The sequence below is a fragment of the Pseudorca crassidens genome, chromosome 9, assembly GCF_039906515.1.
Source record: "Pseudorca crassidens isolate mPseCra1 chromosome 9, mPseCra1.hap1, whole genome shotgun sequence".
Taxonomy (NCBI): Eukaryota; Metazoa; Chordata; class Mammalia; order Artiodactyla; family Delphinidae; genus Pseudorca; species Pseudorca crassidens.
The window spans coordinates 48,574,329-48,590,523 of record NC_090304.1 but is presented as its reverse complement, the minus strand read 5'-3'; the positions used below and the strand labels follow the sequence as shown (position 1 = coordinate 48,590,523).

At 44.5% G+C, this 16,195-nt stretch overlaps 1 protein-coding gene across 1 annotated transcript in view; it reads left to right on the top strand.

Moving 5' to 3' along the window:
• Positions 1 to 682: 682 nt before the first annotated feature.
• Positions 683 to 16,195, top strand: part of DNHD1 (dynein heavy chain domain 1) — a 66,206-nt gene continuing 50,693 nt past the window's right edge. The window contains 5 exon segments of the mRNA XM_067750088.1: positions 683 to 1,377; positions 4,650 to 4,823; positions 9,281 to 9,484; positions 9,564 to 9,674; positions 11,676 to 11,832. Coding sequence (XP_067606189.1) covers positions 881 to 1,377; positions 4,650 to 4,823; positions 9,281 to 9,484; positions 9,564 to 9,674; positions 11,676 to 11,832 — 1,143 coding nt within the window. The 5' untranslated portion in view covers positions 683 to 880.

Genomic DNA, 16,195 nt, shown 5'->3' with positions numbered 1-16,195 from the left:
CCTCTGAGTGACGACCTGTTCCTCCCTTCAGGCGATCGCCAGGCTCCAATCCCAGTGACAGTTCCCTGCTGTTCTAAGGTCCTCTGAGTGAGCCCTTTCGGTGTGTGTGTGTCTACAAGTGATCACACGTGTGTGTGCGAGTCTCTGGGTGGAGGTGGCTGTGAGTAGAGCGAGCCTGTGCCTGGGACCCGAGTCTAAGTTCATCCATTTTTCCAGCAGGCACTTCCCCATGAAACCTCACCAGCAGATGCCGTTCTCTTCCCTTCCCTTGCCTCCTGTGCCCCTTAGGCCAGGTGAGGGGACAGTGTTCTGGGCAGTGGGAAGGGACTTTTGTGCGGGGAGGGCCCTACCTCTGTCCTGGGCCTGCTTTTTAGCAGTCTTGGGGGGAATCTGTGGGGTCGGTTGAGGGTCTCAGGAAAGGCCCTCTGCTGGTCTAGCTCTGTCCTGCAGCTCCATCCATTTTCCTGTCCTAAGTCCCTCCCTTCCCCTTTCTCCCAATCCCTTTGACCCTGCCCAGAGCCTAAGCCCCCTTCTCTTGCCCTCTCTTGGGCTGAACTAAGCAGGTGAGATCCAGCAACCAGGAACCTGGAACTGGCAGTCGGATCCCGAGCAGTGGGCAGGGTCAGTCCGACGGCAGTTGAATGCCTGGCTCCTCTTGGTCTCGGATGAAGAGGCGTCAGCTAAAGCCCTTGAATCTCGGCACTCTGTAGGTGTCCTAGACACAGCGGAGCAGCGCTGGGCCTGTCAGGGAAAACAGAGGCAGTTTCTGAAGGCAGTGACTCAGCCAGGGCGGCCTGCAGTGCTGGAGCTCCTGGTAGCTGAGCTCCAAACTCTGTTCTCAGCAGTGCTGCAGGATGGCGGCCCTGCAGCTTGGTACTACATGTACGCAGTGCTGGGTCTGCTGCCTCCATATCGTGCGCTGCTTGTTGGTCGCCTTGATTTGCTGCCTTTCCTGGAGCGGCTATACCGCTGGGCACCCTGGGTCCAGGCCCAGCTCCAGCTGGACCTGCTAGGTGCCATGGACCAGGCCTTTCCCCGAGACACCTCTTTGTTAGAGGGCACCTCCCATGTTGACTGCTATCCCCAGAAGCAGAGGTTCCATCACGGGCCCCCACGCCCAGCCTGCCCTTTTGTGCAGGCCCGGTGGGGAGGGCAGCAAGTAGAGGAGGGGCTGGCCACATGGCTTCGACCATTGACACTGCCTGAGCTACAGCACAGCCTGGGTATTGTTGGTACTGAGGTGGCCCTGGAAGAGGCCCACTGGCTAGATGGCCTTAGCCTCCTGCCCTTGGCACTAGCGACGGACATCCCTGTACAGTATGAAAGCAGTGACGGTGACAACGCAGAAGAGGAGCCTGTCGGAAGAAGAGAGACTAAGTAAGTGAGGGACCTAGTCTGGGGCTTTGAGCAAAAGAGAGGAAGAACCCTCTTCCTTTCTGTCTGCAAAATAAACCCAGCGGTCTCAGTGTTAATCCCCATAGGGAAATGCAGACATGAATGAAAATCAAAAGTCAACGATGAGGAAGCCAAAGCTTCAGACAATAGCTTGAGTTTCCAGAGTTTCTAGACTTCTTTTTCATATAGCGCTTAGTTGTTTTTCTCACTTGTTCGTAATCCCTGAGTCTGGCCTCTGGGCCTCCCTAGTGCTGGGTGCCGGATGTTTGATCCAGGTCCTTCCCTCGGGATGCTCCTAGGTGAGTGCTTGTCTGAGGACCCTTCCCACTCATGTCTGTGTGAACTAAGCCAGCTCCAAGGCACATTACAGTTGGCAGCACTGACAGGTAGGACTTTCATTCTGACCTTCCAGAGCCTTCTTCCTGCCCTGCGAGTGAGGGGATCCTGGCCCCTGGAGAGGTGATTTTCTCCCCAATCTGGCTCTCACTGCTCTCTTCAGGGTTTCAGAATGCCTCCAGAGACCCCCTCTTCTGAGAGTTCTCTAACTCTAATCTTGGAATTTCTCCTTGTCCTCTGGCCAGCTTGTCTGTGACATATTCACTGTCTGGGAAGAAGGGTAGTTTTACCTTCAATCTAGCTTGGCTTTCTCAATTTTTGCTCTAAGTTAATGGCGGGGTCAAGTTTTTCCTGAAGTCTTACTGGTGGGCAGATAGGCAGGCTCCTGGGGGCCTGATGACAGGTGGCCAGTGCCAACAGTGTATGCCTTCAGTAACCCCAGCAGACTCTTCTTGTCAAAGATCTTCCCTGGACCCTAAGTATAAGTCTCCTTTCCCGGGGGAATCTAACTGGAGTGAGAATGGGCTGAGATGTTGGCAAGAAGCCAAGTTCTTTGTCCTCTCTTTGGAGCTGGCGGTAAACCTCTGAGGCCTAGCTAATGTGACTTAATTTGTACCATGTTCCCCAGGCCTGGCCTCCCAGGCATTGATACATTCAAGAAGTATTATTGGTTATCTAATATATATTAGGAACTGCTAGATGGTGAGGATACAGAAGTGGTAAGATAGACTCAAGCTCTTCCCTGGGGTTTTACAGCTTAGTTAAGGGAGATAGATGTTAAGTACGTTGATTTAAGTAAAATATCGTGACGATTTCTGTTAAGTGCTATAAAAATCAAAGAACACGGCCTTTCCCCTGGCTGCTCCTCTGGAGTGTGTGTGTGTGTGTATACACATCAGAGTTAGGGGAAAGCACGTCAGAGGAGTTTGGGTTTAGATTAGGGTTAACAAAATATCTTGAAGATTAGGAGGTGAAATAAAGAGGAAAGTTTCAAGGAGGAGGGAGCAGTCAGTAGTGTTAAATGCTACTGAGGCAAGTAAGAAAAACCTGAGAAATACTCATTGAATTTAGCAATAAGGAAGAGGTTGGTGAGAGTGGTTTCAGTGGCATTTTGTGAGAAGGAAGGCAGATTGTAGTGCATACAGGAGTGAATGGAAGGTGAAGAAGTGGAAATCACGTTTTGTTATTCTTTCATGAAGCTTGGCTTGAAAGGGAAAGAGAGAGATTAGGACAGCAGATTGAAAGAATAGTGGTGTCTGAGTAGGACTCCAAAAAATGGAGAGATGTTTATAGTCTTTAAGACGGTGCTTGAGAAGTAAGTGCTCAATAAATATTTGTAGAGTGAATGAATAAATATAGGCTAACAGTCAAAGAAGAAGAGATTGAAAATACATCATGAAGGGAACTTCCCTGGCGGTCCAGTGGTTAAGACTTCACCTTCCAATGCAGGGGCTGCGGGTTCAATCCCTGGTTGGGGAGCTAAGATCCCACATGCCTCAGGGCCAAAAAACCAAAGCATAAAACAGAAGCAATATTGTAACAAATTCAATAAAGACTTTAAAAAAAATGGTCCACATCAAAAAAAAAATCTTAAAAAAAGAAAAAATACATCATGAAGGCGGGATAAGTGATCCTGAGCACAAATGGACGAGTTAGCCTTGCAGAGAAGAAAGTCACTCCTTCCTCGCAAATTAGGAGACAAGATTAGGATGGAAATATGTACAGATAAATGTGTGGAAAGGCAGCTGAACTTGAGGGAGTTATTTCACGGCTGAGAGCCTCAGTTTCCCCTGGGCAGAGATGGAGGCAGAGAAGGTGACTGGGAGCTCAGCAGGGCTGGGCATAGGTTGAGGGGGTGGGTAGGTTGAGGCCTGGAATAGCAGCTGAGGAGACTGCAAGGGGTAGCTCCCTGAGGACTTGTACTAAGACATCGAGCAGAGTGAGCCCACAGATGAGACTGGACACCAGGAATCTATAGAGGAGCTGATGACATTCCTTTGTTCTGAGATCTTTTGAACCTACTTAGATCATGTAGCACTTTAATTATTGAGGAAATGAATCTTTAATAGCAGTTACACCATTAAGATGTCCTGATCTGACGTCAAAATCATAAACCCTACCGTTGATGTGAACTTTAGAATAGGATTGCACTGTATCCCTGGGGTAACTTGTTCTGTTGATCTAGATTTGGGTCAATTAATGACACAAAAATACTTTGATTAATTTTTCAGAGTTTTATTTTTGTGCTCTAACCAAAATTATTAGTCCAGGTAATTGACTTTTGGCTTCTTGAATAATTAATTTTAATACCAATTTTATCGACTGGTATGGTAGAAGTGTAGGAAGATTGTTGGTACTGGTGCAGGCTTGAGTGGGCTGAAGGATGCATCATCGGATCCCGGCTGGGAAGAGATGGATGTGAAGCTGGAAGTTGGGTGATGATAGAGGAAGAGTAAGAAAGAATCACAAGCATGGAGATCACGCAGGGTTGGAAAGCAGGTATAACGGGGGCAAAGATAGGAGATCAAGAATGTTAGGAAGGCTGCCAGAGGGAAGAAATCCAGGACCGTGCGCTTGCAAGGTGATGAGTTGGGACAGCCAAGTATTCCCATTACTTTTACTCAGTATTATGTAATACTGACGTCATAGTAATCACAATCAATCCAGAATGATTATTCACTTATCAGAAAGGGAGAGGTTATTCACACACAGGTGTACGAATATAGTTGCCTGACTGTATCTCCTCATGGGCTGTATTTGCTCAGTATGTGAACCTTCGGGTGTAGATGGTCGACAGGCTCTGACAAGGTCACATCAGGTCCTCTCAGGCACCTGATCTAGCTCCTTCATTCACTGGCTGACAGTGGCCACCTGACCGCTTTGCTCTGCCTCTTCTGTCCTGATTTTTTATCATACAGGTCTCAGCTTGACTCGGAAGTTCCTGGGGAGGAGATCTTCCAAGAAAGAAGCACTGGCTTCTTACCGCAGACTTCCCTCCTGGGTACCCAGATAATGACCGTAATGAAGACAGAGAGATACCTGAAGAAGATCCACTTCCTCTATCTCAACGTGGCTCCCAGCAGCGACTTTCGGTGAGAGCGCCCGCCTAGACCCCTGTCCTACTCCTCCCGCCCCCGGACTTCCTCCCGTGCTGCCTCCCCACCCCCCTCCTCCTCTCTAGACCCGCTCCTCTCCTATCTTTCTCCTCTTCCCTCTCATTTCTCCTCTGTCTCCTGGTTTCCCTCTGTCTTCCCTTCTCCTCAGCTTCCTCTCCACTCTTTTTTTTTTTTTCCGGTACGCGGGCCTCTCACTGTTGTGGTCTCTCCCGTTGCGGAGCACAGGCTCCGGACGCACAGGCTCAGCGGCCATGGCTCACGGGCCCAGCCGCTCCGCGGCACGTGGGATCCTCCCGGACCGGGGCACGAACCCGTGTCGCCTGCATCCGCAGGCGGACTCTCAACCACTGCGCCACCAGGGAAGCCCTCTCATAGCTTTTCGTCTTAGTCATTCTTTTCTACTTTTTTCTCTGTCTTCTTTGTTCTGTCCTAGAGTGATAGAAACATTTGGTCATTGCCTCAGAAGGGAATTTAATGGTGATCTCTTCTAACTCCAATGCAAGAATCTTGGTGTTTGTTTAAATCTTTACACTCTCAGGGAAGCTTTGTGTTTTGCAAGGCATCCTGTTCCTTAGACTACTTTCTTTTTACTTCTACATTTTCGTCCTAATTTTATCTCTGTGCGATAAAAACAAGTCTCAATCCACATGACTTGAGAGGCATTCATTCACTTTCTTCCATTAGATCCAAATCTTAGTATTTTTAAATGCTTTATTCAAGTCTCTTCTCTTCCCAGAAATAACAATAACAATTACCATTAATCAAGCTTTTCTATATCCATGTGTCATTTAATCCCCACCTACCAGATAGGTGCCATTATTATTTCCATATATGAGATGAATAGACTGATGCATAGAGAGGTTCAGTAACTGGTCCAAGACCACATAGTAAGTGATGGAAAAAGGACTTAAACCTAGGACTGTCTCACTGGTAAGCAGTATCTGATACCCACTCCCAGGAAGCCTTATTTCCTGCATACACTGACCTCTTCCTCCTGAACGTAGGTAGCGCTAGTGAGCTGTACCATCCATTGATTTACTGATCAGTTCATTTAACGAAAGTTCACTGGGAGCATTGTGCCAGTTATTAAGCAATGGTCTCTTGGCTCTAGTTCTGCTCTCCTCTCCCTGCTTTGTAATACTGGGGCTGGGACTGCAAACTTCATTTCTCCTTTTTCAGCCAGCTTCCTGTTAGGTTCGATTAATAGGGGGTGCTAGAAGGAGACTGGACAGCAGGATGAGAGGAGAAGGGACTCTGTCCTTCCTTTGCTTGTTCTTCATGTCTTTCACTCTGGCAGCAGCTGCCAGTTTCTGAATCAGCCTCCTCTGATCCTGAGAGGGACCAACGCCAGCTGGGTAGCATCTTCCCATCAGAGTTCTGAGTCACCGCTCTGCAAGGCACCCCCCCCCCCACACACACCCCTGCAAACTCCTTATATACTAGTAACAGCCAGGCAGCATCTCCTTCTTAGAGAAACCTCTTCCTTTTGCTCCTCTAGTTCTAGGGCTGGCGTCCATTTCCTGCAGTTATTGTCTCTGCGCTTAATATTCCCTTTTTGCTTTTTAGGTGTCCTATGACACTTTTTCTAAAACACATTTTCTCTGTTAAATTCACTTTGTTGAAATTCCTAATGCAATTTCTGTTTTCCTGACCAGACTCTGATATTACAAGTGGTCCCAGGAAACAATCCTCAAATATGGGATTTTGATATTATTTTGGTAATGTCCTTGGCCTTGGACAGTACCGGCCTCCTTCTTAATGGGAAATAGTATACTAGTAATCCATGACCTATAGTGGCATCACAATTAATTAGTCACTGTGGTTGGAAGTGATAACCTACCTACTGACACCTAGCGGCTGCTACACTTGACTGTTCGGCAGTAGTGATAGTAATGGTAGCAATGTTGGATGAGATGCCTATTGACCATGGTGGAGAGCCTACAGAAAGAAAATTACAAGCTTAGGGCTTTCAACTATCAGCTCAGTCATAGTCAGAGAAGCAGCACAATCAAAGACAATTAGGCACAGAGAGAGACAAGAAACCACGAGCAAGCGAACTAAAAAGGCAGTGGATAATCACAGCGCCAACATCTGTCAAAGAAGGGACCCAATGAAGTGAGTTTCGCACTTGGTTCTGCTTTTCGCCAGAGATTCCAGTAGAGGCAATGGTGTGTCAGTTTTACTATATGCTCCTGAAAGATGGAGAAGAGGAGCTGAGCTTTCAACAGACTCGGAAAGCTAAACAGCAGAAGTTGCAGCTGGGGGCCCACACCAAGGAGGGAGGTGTTTTCTGGTTCAACCTGTGTTGTAACCAGGGTCCCAACTGGAAGCCCAGGGGATTGATTTGTGGGTTATCTGATGATTTTCATATTTTATCCAGATACTTTGCCCAGTTTTTCTAGTTGTTCTCAAGTGGGAGTGTTGGTCCAAATTTCAAGTGCACCATCAGTAAAAGTGGAAACTGGCATTTTTTGTTTCACTTTATTTATTTGCCATGTAACAGGTTTTCTTTCAAAGTATTTGCATTTATCGAAATTTTCTTGGTACTTCCCTGGTGGCGCAGTGGTTAAGAATCCTCCTGCCAATGCAGGGGACATGTGTTCGATACGTGGTCCGGGAATATCCCACATGCCGCGGAGCGACTAAGCCCGTGTGCCACAACTACTGAGCCTGCGCTCTAGAGCCCGCAAGCCACAACTACTGAGCCCTCATGCCACAACTACTGAAACCTGCGCACCTAGAGCCCATGCTCCACAGCAAGAGAAGCCACTGCAATGAGAAGCCCATGCACCACAACGAAGAGTAGCCTACACTCACTGCAAGTAGAGAAAGCCCGTGTGCAGCAACAAAGACCCAACACAGCCAAACATAAATAAATAAAATAAATAAATTTATAAAAAATGTTTTTTTCTTTTATTTGTCCTAGTTTTTTTGTTTTTTTTTTTGTCATACCACATGGCTTGTGGGATCTCAGTTCCCTGACCAGGGATTGAACCTGGGCCACAGCAGTGAAAGCCCGGAATCCTAACCACTAGGCCACCAGGGAACTCCCTGTCCTAGATTTTGATTTATACTTAGGGGAGAACATATTCCCTCACTTCCTTAGAGTCTTTGCTCAGCTATCCCTGACTCTTGGCCCTGTGCAGGAAGAGTAGCCTCCATTAAGAAGGCCACAGGGGAAGGAGTGTTCCCTTGGGAAGTCAGGCTTCAGTTAGGGTAGGTAGCTACCCTGTGAGATGCCAACTGACCCAGTGGTTAAGAGAGGGGGCTTGAGTCATGTAGATTTGTTTTTTTTGTTTGTTTGTTTGTTTTTTTGTGATACGCGGGCCTCTCACTGTTGTGGCCTCTCCCGTTGCGGAGCACAGGCTCCGGACGCACAGGCTCAGCGGCCATGGCTCACGGGCCCAGCCGCTCCACGGCATGTGGGATCTTCCCGGACCGGGGCACGAACCCGTGTCCCCTGCATCGGCAGGCGGACTCTCCACCACTGCGCCACCAGGGAAGCCCCAAAAATAAATATTTTTAAAAATGAATAAATGCTTTATTAAATGTGCCCAAACGTAGCATTATGGCAACTAGTTTTCTGCAACTACTATATAGTTACATATAAATTGTATTTAATGTGGGATGTAGGTGCATTTTCTTGAAATAAGACAACTTAGTAGGATGTTAAGTTGGCTCTGGAGGTACTTGTCTGGTTCACTAGGTGGCAGTTTTCCTCTTTATTGGCCTGTGTCTAGTCTTCTAGTTACTCTTGCTTTTCCCCATTCTCAGTTACTCCAAACAGCATTCCCTGATTATCTCTGCATGCTATTTCAGCATCTAGGGATATACATATTTTATCATTTCTAAGATGCACATTTTTTTTCACATTTCAACATCTCTGAAATTGTGATGCAGCTTACAAATTGGTGGCATATCATATTGATGGCATTTTTTTAATTTTAGCATTTCATAAGAAAATGCTGCAACTAGGGACTTCCCTGGTGGGCCAGTGGGTGGGACTCCTCGCTCCCAATGCAGGGGGCGCGGGTTCAGTCCCTGGTTGGGGAACTAGATCCCGCATGCATGCTGCAACTAGGACCTGGCATGGCCTAAATAAATAAACAAACAAATAAATAATTTTAAAAATGCTGCAAGCTTACAATTGATGGCATCTTAGATTTGATGGGATGTTAGCTCTCTGGGTCTGGAGATAGGAACTTCTTGGGACTGGCTAGGGGTCTTTTTCTTTCTTCCCACCTATTTTTGGCTTCTGTTTCTTCTGAATATTCCATCTTTCTGGTTTGAAGATCGTTCTGCTCTCTTTCCCCTCTTCCCACTTTCTTCTGCCTTCTTTCCTGCCTCCTTATTTCCCCCTTCCTGTCCTTCTTTTGTCCCTCCCTGGAGTCTGCACAAGTTTGCAAGGCTCTGATCTGTGCCCTTTCTTAAAGACCTTACAGCCTGATGGTGGTACCACCCAACAAGGTGAATTCTGAGCACTACATCTTCTCTCCCTTTGGGGTCCTGCATGTACATCCTGTGGAGGGCAGTGAGGCAATGACGCTGGGTACCTGGCACCACCACTCTGTCCTCTGGCAACAGCTCCAGTTCATTCCGTTCTTCAAGTATTTCCTCTTACGCAAGGCCTTGGCCTGGTAGGTGATGACGGGTATGGGATTTGGGAAGAAGTGTCATAAAGAGCAACAGCCACTGTCACTGCCCTCTGATCTGTAGCTGGAAGAAGGGTGTGAAGTTTCAGAGGCTGCACCGGCACCGGACTTTCCTAGAGAAGCATCTGCTCTTTGCCGTGCCCCACTTTGGAGTTGGGCTACTCCATATTAGCAGGTGAGGTCTTCAAAACACAACTTCAATGAACTTTAAAAAATTATTTTACAAGAAGTAACAACACGTTCATCGTAGAAGATTTGGAAAATACAAAAAAAAAGCTCAAAGGAAGAAAATCTTCAGTCTCACCATCTACAAATAACCATGACAAACATTTTGTTGCATATCCTTGTAGTCTTTTTTCCATCACATATACCAATGTGATCATACTTTACATAATGTTAAGTAACCAGTTTTTTTCTCTGAATAATATATTCTAAACATAGCTCTATGTATTAATTAATTTCTACATCAACTTGCCCCAGATCATACAATTATTAAATATCAAATTTGAGGATGATAATGCAGGTGTTTGAAACTCTGCTCTTACTATGGTATTAATTGGATTCTTTTTTTTTTAAGAAAAGCTTAGTTACTCCTATTTTCAGTACTTTCTTGCTTTCTCTGCACAACTCTTCAACCACTCCAGTTATGTTCTGTGATAGGAGTTGCAAGCTCAGATGCCTACAGGTCCCAAGGAGGAGCTATGGAAGAAATGCAGTGGGTTCGATTCAAGACTTTAGGGAGTGTGGGACTGCAGTCAGTCTGGAGATTGCACGTAAAGAGAACAGTCACTACTCAGTTCCAACTGACTGTTGCCATGGGGAACATGGGTCCAGTGTGTCAGCCACATTATTTTTTCAGGATGACCTGGGAATCCACATTTTGTTGTCAAATCTCTTAATTTTACCTGGTTAGTGAAAATTTTTATTAAAACACTGTGCTGGCCAACTCTTAGTGGTACATATACAAACCTTTTCAGTCTGAACTCGGCCCATGGGCTACCAGTTTGCAACCTCTGCTCTAGGTATCCTCCAGTCTAGCTTAATCATCATGGCATAATTGGGCGGCACAGATCTGAATTTAAGTCCTGAACACTAGCAAGGGACTTTACTCTTTGAGCCCCAGTTTCCTGATCTGAAAACAAGAGAGGAAGATTTCTGCTACTCACAGCTGTAGTGAGAATTAAATGAGATTGTGAATATAAAGTACCATGTTCAGTGCCCCAAGAGGTACTGAATAAATTACACCCATTGTGATCATCCTCTGCTTATTAGGGGGGGGTCCTTCATTTTTTCAAGGATATTTAGAGATGTAGATTTTTCAGGGTGGTTGTTTGGGGAATGAATAAGAGAAGTGGGGTTTCGTCAGGGATGAAACTTCCCCATAGGGAAGTTGAAGGTTCCTCACCTTTGATTCTAAAACCTACCTGTCCTATATACACCACCAAATGTAAAATAGATAGATAGTAGGAAGCAGCCACATAGCACAGGGAGATCAGCTCGGTGCTTTGTGACCACCTAGAGGGGTGGGATAGGGAGGGTGGGAGGGAGACGCAAGAGGGAGGAGATATGGGGATATATGTATACATATAGCTGATTCACTTTGTTGTACAGCAGAAACTAACACAACATTGTAAAGCAATTATACTCCAATAAAGATGTTAAAAAATAGTAAAAAAATAAATAAAGAAAGAAAAAATAAAATAAAACCTACCTGTCCATCTAGACTGTTAGGGCCCTTGGCTTCCCCTATTCCATGGAAGAAGCCTCTGCAGTCTCTCCTTCTAAGTCACACCTTGGGATCTCTTTGACCCTCTTTCCTGGCAGAAAGGTAACTCAGTGTAAACATTTACAATAGATAACTAATAAGAACCTGCTGCATAAAAAAATAAATAAAATCCAAAAATTAAAAAAAAATTAAATACATAAAACAAAAAAACAAAAAACATTTGCACATACCCCAAGCCTTTCCCAAAGAGTTCCCCAGCCAGCAACTTCCTGGGCTTAAACTCTTCCAAAGAACCCTCAAGAGGAGGCTATCACTGTTGGTCCCTGGGAATATTATAACCTCTCTAAACCTTTGCTCATTCTGATGTGAGCTGGGCTAGGAAGAAGTCAAAGGTGTCCAAGGTAAGAGGGCAGAGTCGCTGGCTCTGAGCAGTTTAGTCCTTGATTCCAGGCTTCTGCAGGAGCTGCGCTCTGTGTCCTGGCTCCCCCGTGAAGCAGATCAGTGCTACGAGTTGCTGGACCTACGGCGGGCTCTAGCCAAGGAAAACCACAAAGCTCTGCGGCTGCTCCATCGCTGCATGCATCTCTGCACATCCATCCTTCATCTGGTAAGAGGCTCCGATTTATTGGGAGCTTTTTCTCCAAGCTGAACTCGCCAGTGTTTCAGCCTTCTCTTGGCTTAAGCTTGCCTGTGTGTTCTGGACTCTGCAGTTGGCTCAGAGCCATTGTCCTGTCCAGCAACAGCAGTCTCTGCTCTAGGTGGATGGATTAATAACAGGTAGGCAGAGACTTGGACTCAACCTTTTCCTAAAGCCTTGAGCAGAAAGGAAAAGGAACATAACAACGTCTTTTTTTCAGTTGTTTGTGCCAGGAGTGTTAGAGAATTTGAGAGTTGGAATCCTCATCTTTCATGCTGCTAGGCTCATGTCTGAGCATATCTTGAACCTTTGACAGGACACTGTGGCTGGTAGAAGCATCCAGTCATGGAGTCCTTCCTTCGTGTGCCTACTTTGTATCTGTGATACATGCCACCTAAATACAGTTTATTGAAATTTTTGCATATGTATACACCCATGTAACTACCAGCAGGTCAAGATATAGAGCATTTATAGCACCTCAGCAAGCTCCCCGGTACCTCTCTCATCAGTGCCTCCACAAAGGTAACCACTACTCTGACCTCTGTCACCATAGATTAATTTTGTCCGATTTGGAATTTCATGTAAATGGAATCAGACAGCATGTTCTCTTTTTCGTCTGGCTTTTTTCCACTCCACATTATGTTAGTGAGATTTATCCATAACATCGCAGGTAGTAGTGGCTCACTCTTTTGTATTGCTATGTAGTGTTTTACTATAAAAATGTACCACAGTTTACTTGTTAACTCTCCTGTTGATGGACACTTATGTTGGTTCCAGTTTTTTACTATTGTGAATAACTGTTATGAACATTTTTGTATGTCTTTTTTTTTTTTTTAAGATGTTGGGGGTAGGAGTTTATCAATTAATTTATTTATTTTTGCTGTGTTGCGTCTTTCGTTTCTGTGCGAGGGCTTTCTCTAGTTGTGGCAAGCGGGGGCCCCTCTTCATTGCGGTGCGCGGGCCTCTCACTATGGCGGCCTCTCTTGTTGCGGAGCACAGGCTCCAGACGCGCAGGCTCAGTAGTTGTGGCTCACGGGCCTAGTTGCTCCGCGGCATGTGGGATCCTCCCAGACCAGGGCTCGAACCCATGTCCCCTGCATGTCCCTCTTTAATTACTCTTAACAAGGTTTTGTAGGTTTCCTTTAGAGGTCCCGAAAATATTTCATTAGATTTATTACTAGATATTTGATATTTTTTGTTGCTATTATAAAAGGTGTTTTAAAGCATTACTGTTTTCTAATAGTTGCTATACCATACACAAAAATTAATTCATGGTGGGGCTTCCCTGGTGGCGCAGTGGTTAAGGATACGCCTGCCAATGCAGGGGACACGGGTTTGATCCCTGATCCAGGAAGATCCCACATGCCACAGAGCAAGTAAGCCCGTGTGCCACAACTACCGAGCCTGCGCTCTAGAGCCCGCAAGCCACAACTACTGAAGGCCGCGCGTGTAGAGCCCGAGCTCCACAACAAGAGAAGCCTGTGCACCACAAGGAAGAGTAGCCCCCGCTCACTGCAACTAGAGAAAGCCCGTGTGTAGCAACAAAGACCGAATGCAACCAAAAAAAAAGAAAAAAATTAATTCATGGTGGATAAAAGACATTAAGTATGAAAAGAAAATCCAAAAAGCTTTCAGAAGATATTATGGGATAATATTTTTATCATCTCAGGGTTTCTTAAAATATAAAAATTATAAACCATAAAATAATACATTGTCTATATTAAAATTAATTTTTAAAAAAATCACCATAAAAAGAGTGAAAGGACAAGCAAATGCAACAGTTACCTCTTTCTGTGCCGCTATGTGGAGTGAATGGAACCTGTCCCTGTTGGCAGTCACCCCAAAGGCGGGGGGGGGGGCAGTGAGGGAAGATGAGTAATCAACACAGCTGGCAACTGGATTGTTACAGAACCAAGCTTGTAATCTGTGCTAAATAAAAACATGCTGCTGCCCGTCAAAATGTAGCATTACTGAACAACTCAAATAGATTAGAAACAAATAAATAATGATATTAAATGAGAATGTTTGGTAGACACTCTTACCAATTTTTAAGGAAGTTTCCTTCAATTCCTAGTTTGTTAAGAGGGTTTTTTTCATGAATGGGTGTTGAATTTTGTCCGATGATTTTTTTTCTACTTTTATTTAGATGATCATGGGATTTTTCTCCTTTAGTCTGTTAATATTGTGAATTCTCAGTGTTAGACCACCTTTGCATTACTGGGATAAACCCATTTCCTTCCTTCCTCCCTTCTTTCCTTCCTTGTGTAACTTTTAATTTTGATATAATTTCAAACTTATTAGGAGAGTTGCAAGGATAGTGTAATAAATTCTCATATACCTTTCACCCAGATGGTTATTTTTGTCCCTTTTATGTTATCCTTTATGCTCTTTTTCTTTCTCTATGTGTATATACATTATTGAACCATCTGAGAGTGAGTTGCAGACATCAAGTCCATGTACCCCTAAATATGCCAGTGTGTTTATTGTAAGAACAAGAACATTTTCTTCCATAACTATAGTACAATTATAAAAAATTAGGAATTTCACTTTGATATGTTCTACTATCTAACCCACAACGCTTATTAAAAATTTGCCAATTATTTCAATAATGTCCTTTTTAACTATGTTTTCTTCCCTGCTTTATGATCCAATCCAGAATCATACATCACATTTAATGGTCACTGAGAGATATACATTAAAAATCCCCTCCTATGGGCTCCCCTGGTGGCGCAGTGGTTGAGAGTCCGCCTGCCGATGCAGGGGACACGGGTTCGTGCCCCGGTCCGGGAAGATCCCACATGCCGTGGAGCGGCTGGGCCCGTGAGCCATGGCTGCTGAGCCTGCGTGTCCAGAGCCTATGCTCTGCAACGGGAGAGGCCACAACAGTGAGAGGCCCGCGTACGGCAAAGAAAAAAAAAAAAAAACCCCTCCTATGACTATAGATTTATTAATGTCTCCTTGATGTTCTTTAGGTTTGCAACATGTACTTCAAAATCATGTTGTTATGTGCATAAAGGTTCATAACTTTATTGATATGAAAATGTCTTCACTCTTATTACTACTTTTCTACTAGAGTTCTCTTTTGTCTGATATTAACAGCATCAAGCATTTGCTTGAACTATCTTCTTCTATCCCTTTGTTTTCAACCTCCCTTTGTTACTTTGTTTTATATATATCTCTTAGAAAGAGCTGGGAAACGTTTTGTCTGAGGGTCTGTTACAGGCTTGGCTTTGTTTTTCCCATCTCATTTTGGAGTTTTCTATTTCCTATGCTTTCTATTTGAGTCTTCCTTGTGTTTTTTGTCCTTCATTGGGTTGTTTTACATTTTTGTTGCTATTGCTATCCTCTTCTGATTTGGATGTTATACATTTTATTCTTCTCGTGATTGCCCAGGAACTACTCAGTGTCTACTCATCTTTCTTAGTTTCAGAATCTTGATTTTATTTCTTTTCTTAGACTCCTACCTGGAGAAAGGCTTGTAACTCAGTTCTGGGCAATGAAACTTAAGTGGAAGTCACTGGGAAAACTTTTAGAAAGAGGCAGATCCAACTGGAATGTCTTTGGGGACCTTTACTCCTGTCTTATTGCCTAACCCTTGGATGAAATTTCTGGTGCTGGGGAAGCCATCTCACCACGATGAGGGCGAAAGGCATATTGAGGATGGAAGAAGAGGAAGATAGAGGGAGCTTTGTTCTGACTGATATTATTGGGGCAATATGCCATCCATGGATTTCTTACTGCATTAAATAAACCTTTACTTGCTTAAGCCATACTTTTTCTGGTTTTCTCTTCCTTGCAGCTGAATGCCTATGTAAGACATTTATACACCTGCCTAACAGAGGTAGCTGTTCAATTTATATTTTTATAACAATGTTTCTTTCATGTCTTTTCCTAAAAACACCCACTCAGAGAGGCCTTCTCTAGTCACCCTATTTGAGATTGTGAAAGCTCCATTATTACGAGAACTCCTGATTCCTCTTCTTCTGCTCTGTTGTTTTTTTCACAGCACTTATAATTTTCACATACAATATAAATTTATTATTTATATGTTTACTGTATATTATTTATTTATTATGTTTCTTGTATTCCCCCCCCCAACAAGAGGGTAGGGATTTTTATCTGTTTCATTCACTAACATGTCTCTATTGCTTACTATAGTGTATGCCATGGAGTAGGTGCTCTGTGAATATTTGTTGACTGAATGAATGCCAAGTTGAGTTTGTGTCTATATCTTTCTTCTAAGCAGAATAAAACCTTAGCACTCTTCTAATTTCCTTTTTCTCCTCTCTTCCTCTCCCCACTCTCTACCCTTCTCATTATGCTTTTATTGATA